The 10,929-nt window shown below is 43.4% G+C and overlaps 1 protein-coding gene and 1 long non-coding RNA gene across 8 annotated transcripts in view; one reads left to right on the top strand and one right to left on the bottom strand.

Annotated features, from left to right (window-relative positions):
• The window catches only part of LOC134758048 (uncharacterized), a 32,993-nt gene that overhangs the window by 2,010 nt on the left and 20,054 nt on the right, over window positions 1-10,929 (top strand). The gene's annotated exons all lie outside the window — the stretch shown is intronic.
• The window catches only part of NKTR (natural killer cell triggering receptor), a 48,120-nt gene continuing 40,834 nt past the window's right edge, over window positions 3,644-10,929 (bottom strand). For 5 of the 7 annotated variants that reach the window (XM_019023531.4, XM_019023535.4, XM_019023534.3 and 2 more), the window contains 4 exons: window positions 9,791-9,886; window positions 8,990-9,046; window positions 8,382-8,486; window positions 3,644-6,492 (listed from right to left, as the gene is read on the bottom strand). In XM_019023531.4, coding sequence (XP_018879076.3) covers window positions 6,405-6,492; window positions 8,382-8,486; window positions 8,990-9,046; window positions 9,791-9,886 — 346 coding nt within the window. In that variant the 3' untranslated portion in view covers window positions 3,644-6,404. The remainder of the gene's footprint in view (window positions 6,493-8,381; window positions 8,487-8,989; window positions 9,047-9,790; window positions 9,887-10,929) is intronic. The other 2 variants (XM_019023533.4, XM_055381362.2) reach the window with 1 other exon arrangement.

The raw sequence follows: 10,929 nt of genomic DNA, 5'->3' as shown, positions 1-10,929 counted from the left end.
CAGGAAGGAGTGGTTTGAAGAGCTGTCTGGTGGGCCCACAGGGCTGCTCAGAGCTGAGGCTTGAACTTGAACATTAAGTAGAGCAATGAGGGAGTGAAAGGGCTTTCCAGACAGAAAGCCTGCAAAGGCCAGGAGGTGGAGACGATTTAGCATCTGCAGGGAACTAGAGGGGATTTGGTGTAGTGGAGTCAAGATTCCTGTCGATCAGGAGTTGTCTGGTTGGTGGGAGTGAACAGGTGGAGCTAGGCAGAGGCAGAATTTCTCTCTTGGTCCTTATGAGGGGCATGCAGTAGGAGCTTCACTTCAGGGAGGTCAAGGCAGGCTTTCTGGAGGGAGGGACTGAGTTATTGGGGAGTTGACTCCTGGGCCAGAAATGCATGCCCCAGGGGTGTCAGGAGTCTGGAGATGCTCACCAGCAAGGGCAGAGCTTAGTGATCCTTCACATATTTGGGATTGGGTCCTGACAAGGTCAGCAAAGCTATGCCCCCCATGGGTTTTCTCTCATTTTCCCTAAGTATCTACCCTCAGTGCTGGAGTGTCCCCAGGCTTGGTTGGGGAAACCAGATTCAACCCCACTGAAGTTAGAAAGAACAGCCCAGGTTGTGGGTATGCATATGTGTGTGGGAACAATGCAGGACTGAGTCAGCCCGGAGGGCATGGAGCTGTGTAGCTGAGCCTGGGGAAGAGGGAGAGCAGAGTGGGCAATGCCAGAAAAATACACGCAATGCAACTCAACTCGCACAGCATGGGGCCAGTGGGGTGGCAGGGAAGTTCAAAGCTACCCACTAGGCGCTGATCCAAAGCCCAAAGTTCTAGTAGGGCGGGAAAACATGAATCCCCAGGGTGTGGGGTGGGTTAAGGGTGGAGTTTACACCTGAATTCTGCCTCCACTCAACCCAGCACTAATAGGCTACAGCTGCCCTGGGTTGGAGGCCTCATGCAAACCGGTAGGTTGCCTGGTTCCCTCACAGCATAAACATCATGGCTTTGGCATTTCACGTCTCTCTTGCAGCTTCTAGGATCCTCTCCTGCCCTGTTGGTTCTGGGGGCCTTGGGCCTCTCCCTAGTGACTGAACCTGGCTCCACACATGAACCCTCTGGGACTCCTTCACTTCTGCTAGAGGCACCACCTCAGGGGCCACCACCTCTGAACCACTGATGTATGCTTGGTTTTCTAAATGTTTAATACACCACAGTTCTAGGAAGAGGAATCCCTAGCATCCATTTTTCAGATGAGCTGAATTATAGAGGTCAAGCAAATTGACCTCCTTCCAGTTACCCAACTGGGAAGTGGCAGAGTTGAACTTGAACCCAAGCAGCCTGGTTCTGGCCCAGAGTCCTTAATGATTGTACCATAGCATAGTTGCTCATACAAGTCCCCCTGCTTCTTCAAAATAAAACCAAATTAGGCTGGAGGCATTGAGGTCAGTGGGGACTCTTCTCAGGCTTTCTCTGGGAACCTGGCCTGATGGGAGATTTTAGTTACTAGAGGTCCTAGGTGACCAGAGGCTGGTGAAGTGCCAGCCTATACACCCAACCCCTGTGGGCCAGGTCCACTGGGAGGCAGACTCGTCTGCAGGCTGGGAAGGGATGAGCACCCCTGGTTGTCTCTCATGTCTGAGTGTGCCAGTCATATATACCCTCTTTCAGGGGTTTATGAGCCATAGGAGGCCCAGGATCAGGGCTCAAGATGCAGAATGCAGGTGTTTGTCCTGAGACCTCAGATCACTCCATTTGTTGTTTCTCAGACAGGGTCTTGCTTTGTTGCCCAAGCTGGGCAGAGATGCAATCATGGCTCACTGTAGTCTCCACCTCCTAGGCTCAAGGGATCCTCTCACCTCAGCCCTCTAAGTAGCTGGGACTACAGGTGTGCATCAGCATGCCCAGCTGCTTTTTGTTCTGTTTTTGTCTTAATAGTCTTGCTATGTTGTCCAGACTGGTCTTGAACTCTTGGCCTCAAGCAATCCTCCTGCCTAGGCCTCCTAAAGCACTAGAAATATAGGTGGCCACTCCTTTTACCCTGATGTCCTCAAGGCTCTGGGCTGAAGAGATGCAACCCTCTCCAAGCTAGCCTGGGTTCTGCAGGCTGTGAAGCTCAGCTCAGTCTAGGGAGCTGGAGTTTGATGGGCTATAGTAAGTGGTGGGTCTGGGGTCTCCAAGAGGCAGCAGGCCTACCTGGGGCCTTCTGATTCACAGTGAGGAGTGGAGGCAGCAGCAAGGGAGCACTATCTCTACCTTGTACTGAAACTTTGAAAGAAAACAGACCACTAAAGCCTCCTAGCCCTGTGTGTATGTGGCCAGGGCAGGCTCTCCTTGCCTTGCACTTACCAGGCCCCGACAAGCTTCCCAGTCTGTCCTGAGATGAACAGGTGTTCTTTCAGGGTACCCAGCATCCTCCCCTGACACCTCTGGACTCCTGAGGGGCGTTTACTGCATCAAAGAACTTCTCCCTGCTGTCTTCCCAGCTCATTCTACCACAAGGCCCTCATGGGCCTGCAGGCTCTTGCCTCACTGTGGGGAACAGCAGACTTGATTCTCTGTTCCAAAAACCAGAGTTCTCTGGAAATCTGAACCCAGTCCTTTTCACCTTGTGAGGCATGGCTTCCACATCCATTCACCTGACCACATTAGTTTGCAACACTCCTTCAAGGCTCAGCATTTGCCTTGAAAAAGTGAGTAGAGCCTCTTTTTTTTCAGTAGAGATGGGATTTCACCATGTTGGCCAGGCTGGTCTCAAACTCCTGACCTCAAGTGATCCACCCGCCTTGGCCTCCCAAAGTGCTGGGATTACATGCGTGAGCCACCACGCCTGGCCACCTCCTGTCTCTTCTAAACAGTGATGCCCAGTTAGTGTCCATAATCTCTTGCAAGAGGGGCATTTTCCTTGACTTACCTTCCCGCCTATTTAATGCCCAGCTAATTCAGAAGAGTCAAGACCAAAGTCCTTGGCACATTTTCCCCCCAATACTGCCCAACTATCAAGTTTACCACTATCAGAACTTGATCCTGCATTTTCTTTACATTTTAAAGGAATGCATCCAGATTTGACAAATTTCAGGAGTTGCCCCACTAAGGAGTCCACTGTTAACTCAGTTTAAAAACTGAGTATCTGCAGTGAGAAGTTAACTACAATAAGTTATGTTGTATTCACTAAGAAAATAGACATTCCTTTCAGTTCTGAGGAGACAAAAGTTAATTGTACTTCCCCTGCAAATTCTTATGTGTATGCTAAAAATATCACCATGAATGTTTTCTCTGGGAGTGAGTGACATGTGCTGCACTGCCTAGTGCGCTGCCGTTAGGGAGGGAAATGTAGAGGCTGTAGGTAAATGGACTGTCTCTAGGTAGAAACTCACACATGGGATGTGACATATTCCTCCCTCAGCAAAGACATCTTTATGCAGGTCATTTTAACTGGATGACAACAAAGTGTAGAGGAAATCTGGATTTTCCAGGGGAGGAAGACCAAACATCATTAATGCTTACCTGTGTAGGTTAAAATCTCTGCCTGACATTCTCTCTAGCTCCACCTCCTACACCCACCACTAACACTCAGCTAGGAGAAGAAAAGGAGCTGCCAAAGGAGATGAGGTGTCTTCACTGGCTGGGTCAGCAGAAAGATAAAACATGAACAGACTCAGACTTAGATTAAGTATATATTTTAATTTCTACAAGGTCCCCTTTCAAGTTTTAGGGAAATTTAACTGAAGTGTATACAAATTAGACATTGCTAATATGTACAAAAGTATTTTATACAGTTTTTGAACGATACTAGCTATTTGCAATAAACAGGATGTTACAAAAACAGTCCAATAATGCATTTCCTATTAAGAAGCACAATACACAACATAATTCAATTTTATTAAAAAATAACTTCAAAATGTAGAACAATCCCCTTTAGGAAGAAAAGCTATTTCTGTAGTTCACTCTGTCAGTAAACACACAAGTTGAACGCTGCAGCAGAGGGCTGTCCTTTTCCATGGAGAAAAGAAATGAGGCTTCTAGGGCCTATCTTTTCTGGATAAAAATTCCACCTACAGCTGAGATGGGCAGTTATTGCCTGTGGTAGGCAGAATTTGAAAATGCCCCTCCCCCTTTCAATGAGCTAATCTCCAGAACCCGTGAATATGATGAGATGAGACAGCACTCCTGCAATTATGTTCCATCGCACAATCGACCTTAAAATATATCTGTGAGCTTGAGCTAATCATGCCCCTAAAACAGGAGGACGGGAGAGAGATATGAAGCATGAGAAAGAGCAGGAAGGCTGGTTTGAAGCTGGAGGGGACCACATAAGAAGGAATGCAGGCAGCCTTGAGGTGAGAGAGGGGCCTCCAGCTGAGAGCCAGCAAAGAACTGAATTCCGCCAACAACCTGAATGAACTTAGAAGCAGATTCTTCCCCAGAGCCTCCATGAAGGAATGTTGTCCTGCCAACCCTTATTTCAGCCTTGTAAGACCCTGAGCAGAGAATCCAGCCACACTGTGCCAGACTCATGAGCTACAGAACTGCTATGGGTGTTGTTTTTTAAACTGCTAAATTTGGGGTAATTTGTCACACAGCAATAGAAAACTAATACACTGCCCAAGGGTAACTTTTCTTAACCTAATTACATTTGGCAGTTTCTGCTTGGGTTCTGAATGCATTTTTTTCCTGCTAGTAGTAATATTCTCCTTTGCAGGCAACCTTTGGAAACCTTTAATATAAATCATACTGTTTTGTATTCAGTATCCAGTATTGTTTGTTTGGCCTAAGTCCTGTTTTCTAATGTACTTTCTGTCTATTGACCTGGCAAACAACTGACCACCTTACCCTGTTTTCATACCTTCTTTGGGTGATAGTTTTAATACATTCAAGGGCACCCTCCCTCCACCAAGGGTTGTCAGCTCCCTCCAACTGAGGGCTCTTTTCCACTTCCCAAATACACCAGACAAGGCCTGTGGTAGGGTGGTGCTGAGTTCTACATCAGGCAACCAATATGAATTTCTGCATAACTGGATTAAACTGGCACTAAGGTGATTAAGTACACTTGGGGAACAAATTCAAAGTAAAGATTAAAAAAAAAAAACCACACACACACACACACACACACCCACCCACCCACTAGTTTTTACAGGTCCAATTATTTTTGGAAGAACCACCCAAAGCCATGAAAATATATAATTTATGCTATACCCTCTATCCCTCTTCCTCTGTCTCTTGCACCTGGGTCAGGTCACGCAAGGCTTTGAGTCAGCTGCAGGTCACAGTGGAAATAGGAAAAACATGCTGGTTACAACAGTTCAGCTGCTGTTGTGGTAATATCCTGTACTTGAAAGACTTGAAAGGAAAGCCCTGCAAAATGTCTCCAGGATGGTGGCAGTTAGATTTTTGATGTTACTTTTGAAGTCCATTCTTCACTCTTCCAGAGGCACACACACACAGTAGACTTGAGTGGCCAATATCTCTTACTGCCAATCCTGCCTGCTCCAGGGGACCCCAACCCACATCTGTACTTGAGAGAAGCCCCCCAAATAGTCAAAGTGAAGACAGCTCAGAATAAACCATTTTTGGTGCCAGTGATTTTTTTTTGAATTTCATTTTTCTCTTTTATGGTATTTTAATACATGATATATAAGAGTAATGCTTAAAGACGCACCAAAAATTACCAAGCACCAAAGCATGAAGTAGAATTGTTTTTATAACCTAAACTTCTGACCGGTATTGATTAAAAAGAACATAAAATAGTAAGTCCTCAGAGACAGTGCAGGTATTTATAGTTAAGGCTGATTGATTCTTCCTAACCTTGCCCACAAGCCTGAAGTAATACAGACTGTGTGGGATGTATGATGACCACTTTCCTAATCCTGTGAAGTATCAAAGAAGTTAGGAATGAATTAAGAACCCCAGAGCCACTGCCTTATACTCCTGGTTACCAACAGTATCAATTCTGGGTGGTTTGTTTTTAGAGCACATATGTACAAGACTCTATGTAATCAGTATATAAATATTTGGCCGCCTTTAACAGTTCTCCTTCACAGTTCTATGCTTGGCAGCATATATGCTAAAACTGGAAAAACAGGCAAAAAGAATCTGTATTCTAAGGGATACGTAAGATAGAGTGAAATAGACTTAAAATAATATTGCAAATTATACATAGATAAATTTCACGATTTCTTGATTCAAGAAAATGAAATTCATTTCCATAGTTGGCTACTGTAAAATGTGGCATAAAAATATTTTTAGGAGACATATCTGTATTTTAAATTCTTCTCCCCACATGTAAATGAACCAGTAACAATTAAGAAGTGTCTATTTTTGAAATTCACCTCTGATATTGAAATAGAACAACAGACTGTCATTACATTTCTTAAGCTAAGTTGCCAGATATTTACAAATAAGATATAATTTGTATCCGGACGTTTTCAACTATATCTGCTGCTCTCACTGGGGCTCCGGTGATGAGAGTAACTTCGGTCACTTTCACTGTCAGAGCCATAAGATCTACAACTCCTGTAATAACAAAACAAAATATATAAAAACCTCATAACTGTAAAATCTTTGAATTCCTCTTATAGCTTGTTTTTTATATGAGTGGCTTGAAAACATCAATAGTGTTTTCAAGCCACTCATATAACTGATGCACTATTGATGCAGCATAACACAGAGGTAGGGTACTGACTATGGCAACACCATGGACTTTTCTTTTTCTTTTTGAGATGGAGTTTCACTCTTTTTGCCTAGGTTGGAGTGCAACGGCATGTTCTCAACTCACTGCAACCTCCACCTCCCGGGTTCAAGTGATTCTCCTGCCTCAGCCTCCCTAGTAGCTGCAATTACAGGTGCCCGCCACCACGCCCAGCTAATTTTTTTTATTTAGTAGAGACGGGGTTTCACTATGTTGGCCAGGCTGGTCTTCAACTCCTGACCTCAGACGATCCACCTGCCTCAGCCTCCCAAAGTGCTGGGATTACAGGCGTGAGCCACCGTGCCCGACTCACACTATGGACTTTTCGAAGCTGTTTTAAATGACAAGTTGTAGTAATGTCAAGATTAAGATAAAATAAAGAAACATCACATCTTAGGAAATTTGTGTGAAATTCATTCATGCAAATGCTGGGACCACAAAAACAAAAAACCAATGAGCAGAATAGTTTCCCCATATTACCCAAAATGAGTATCAATATTTGAATAGATTACCTGAGAAAAGTAATGGGGAAAAGGTGCACAAATAGTTTCATTCAAGGAATGGAAACCAAAATGGGGTCCAATGAGGGGTGGGGGTGGCCCTGGGCCTGAACAGGACCACTGGGATATTGAGTCAAGAGGACCTGGTCATGGGTCCCATTCAGTTATTTTGAAAAACATTCACTGTGAGCCAGGCATTTTGCAAGATGCTGGGAACACACACACACACACACAGACACACAGACACAAAACCAAGTATAGTTCTCTGGGGTTCAAGGACAGAATAAAATAGTCAGCAAGACAAGTAATTTAGGAGCAAGGGGAGCCACAGTAGGAGCAAAGGCTGTCTTAGAGGCACATGGGAGGGACTGTATCCTAGGATTAGGCATCAGGGAGGGCTGCCCAGGGACAGTGGAGCTCTGCAGGGTAGATGGGGACTGGCCATTTCAAGTGGCAAAAGGGGAGATGGTGAAGAGGACACATGTGTCTCCAGGCAGAAGGAAAAGTCCCAACACTTTAAAGGAGGGAAGCCAGAAAGTGTGTGAGCTGGAGTTGGTGCTGAGGAGGCTGGACCTGATCATGAAAGCAGTAGGGAGTCCTTGAAGAGTTTCAAGCAAGGGAGTATCCAGATCAGACTGATATTTACAAGCATCATTGCAGTTGCAATGGACAGGGGAAGGCAAGACCAGAAGCCACCAGAAAAGGACAGTACAAAAGTTAACATAAAGACTTTTGCAGAAGCCAAAATATGTTAAACATAATACATATAATACATAAAAAATGTATTTTACTAAATAATTGACAACATATAAACCTCAATCCTGCTGCTGAAGCAAATGATATTATGTATTTTTTTATTTAAAAAAAATGAGAAACTGGCTACTGCTAACAAGTAGTTCTATTTAAGCAAGTGGCCATGGTTTGGGTGGCCTTCTTTCTTTCCAAAAGAAAGGTCTGTCCAAGATATGTGAATATTTAGAAACCCATTTTAGATTCAAACATTAATAATAACCAACAAACATTACCTGGCAACTCTTAATATAAAAGCCACTTTTAGTGGCTGCTTGTGGGTTGTTCAGATTTAAAGGAAGAAGTATTTCTGTCCTTGGAAGATTACACCACTTTCTCTTCCACTAGCAGCCCATCACCCTCCCACATCAAGTGCCCACCGTGGCCTACAGTGCGATAAAGGACGATAAAGGAGAGAGACCCACCTGGACCGCCGATTATAACTTCTGCCTCGGTGGTAACTGTCACTTCTCTGGCTTCTACTTCGACTCCGACTCCTGCTATAGTAGCTATCGTAGGTGTAGGACCTGCTTTAACGGCAACAACAAACACTAAATTTTCCCACTCAGATACTCATATGTTCCTATTTCTTTTTAGGATCTCAGGAGTGTTCTAGCTTAGAACATGGGCACTAGGTGACAGCATGAGGATATATTTCCAAAACAAGTACTGGAAACATTTAACAATTGCCCCAAATGAGACTTACCATAATTAAAGAGAAAAATGTTAATTTCTTTTCTGCATTGAAAAATATCATAAAGTTAACGAGTTAGTTTGAACCTGGTGGATCTCTGTAGGCAATTATATTCAATAAACACCTGCCATTACAATTTGATATTGTCATTTTTGACACTGGAGTACAATGGGCCAACAGATAAAACTTGTCAAACAGACCTCATTTAGAAAAGGTATGGTTTCAGGAGACAAATATATGCATTTAGTTACTCAATAAAATACCACTTTGAACAAACAGTTTACAAAACAAGATCTTTCAGTTCTGCCCCACTGGTGGTTTCCCAATCCCTGTTCATACCTGGATCGACTGTGGGGATCATATGAGCTGCTCCTGGATCTGCTCCTGCTGGACGTCCTAATATTAATCACATGAAGGACCATCATCTTATAGATCAGGGCAGGACAGGCTATACCAAATATCTAGACATTTATTTGCCCATCAAGGTGAAAATACAGTGAAATCCCACAGCTACATTTGTTTTGTTTTCATATCAAAAGTATATTGGATTTTTTAAAAAGCCTACTGGATTTCATAAGATCAAGTTTTATGCAGTTCTTCTCTGAGATGCATATAAAGTCACTAGGGAGGCTCTAAACAGGGTGGAGTTAGGGGAAAGGTCTGTACAGGTAGGACCTTTGTAAGTAAAGTGAAGTGACAGCAGTAGAAAATACCTCAAATGCAAAAGAGGGAAAGAAGCTAGGAGAACCAGAAATCTGGGGCCACCCTTCCCACCACATATATACTTCTTCCTCTTGGTCCCCTCTCTACAATCTTCCTATCCCAATCTCTAACCCATGTCAAGAGGTGAATGCAGATGTAAAACTTAGGTTAAGGAAGATGCATGTGGGGGAGGTGGAGGTAGGGGTCAAGGCTTCTTAAATATTTCTACTGCTCCTCTTGCCTCACTCTGATAAGATCCCAACAGAGGAATAGTCAAGAATTCCACAGCTGTTACACAGAAAAAACTACATGAGAAAATAGGCCAGTAGTATATTCAGTAATGACATGATTCTTCTCAACAACTACCCCCTCTGCCTATGTAGCCTTAAAAAGCGGACATGACGGAGACCACATCACAGGGCGAGATCACAAGCTCACCTGTGACTTTTGTAACTCCGGTAGGAACTGCTCCGGCTTCTGGTTCGGCCTCTGCTGTACCATCCTCTGCTCCGACTTCTAGAGTAGCTTCTTGATCTACAATTAAAGCAATTGAAAAAATATATAATTATGTTGACTCATCATGATATTAAAATTAATTACTGGTAGGGCAGGAAGGGGAAAACACAACAAGAAGAAAGGCCTCTCACAAACTCCTCACAGTGGATATGACAGTGTCAGCTAATGAGGAAATCTCAAAACCACCATGGTTAAAATCAAACAGAAGAAAATAAAGAAAAACAAGAAAAGACTGGCACAAGTATGTTCATAGAAGCCTGATTTATAACACCAATAACACTGAGAAGAAAATAAACCAAATCTCCACTAATGGTAGAATGGGTTAAAAAAAAATTAAGGTAGAGATATATAATGAAATATTCTGAAGAAAATGAACTACAGCTACATGTTTCAGCAAGGATATATCTCTAGAACACAATGTTGAATGAAGAAGGCAAATGTAGAACATCTATATATATAAAAGTATTTTACTTATAAAAAGTGCAAACATAACATTGTATAAAGATAGAAACACTTGGGGTAAAGCTATAAAGAAAGACAACAAAATTATAACCAAAGTTTAGAATAATGGTTAACTTTGGGACATAGGCGTGCACCTAGGGGTGGCACTGGTACATCAAAGCTCTATTTTTTTTTCTTTTTTTTTGAGGAGTCTTGCTCTGTCGCCCAGGCTGGAGTGCAGTGGCGCGATCTTGGCTCACTGCAACCTCTGCTTCCCAGGTTCAAGCAATTCTCCTGCCTCAGCCTCCTGAGTAGCTGGGATTACAGACGCGCACTACCACGCCCAGCTAATTTTTGTATTTTTAGTACAGACAGGGTTTCACCATGTTGGTTAGGCTGGTGTTGAACTCCTGACCTTGTGATCTGCCCACCTCGGCCTCCCAAAGTACTGGGATTACAGGCGTGAGCCACCACACCCGGCCCAAAGATCTATTTTTTAAGCTAGATGGCAGGTACATGAGTATGTATTATATAGCTTTTTATACTTTTATCATTTTTTATGTCTAATACTTAATAAAACAAGCAAAAATGTAAGCAGTACAATTCTGCCCCTCTGCATT

This window comes from Gorilla gorilla, chromosome 2, assembly GCF_029281585.2.
Source record: "Gorilla gorilla gorilla isolate KB3781 chromosome 2, NHGRI_mGorGor1-v2.1_pri, whole genome shotgun sequence".
In the NCBI taxonomy this organism is placed as follows: domain Eukaryota; kingdom Metazoa; phylum Chordata; class Mammalia; order Primates; family Hominidae; genus Gorilla; species Gorilla gorilla.
This window is presented reverse-complemented; position numbering and strand designations above follow the sequence as displayed.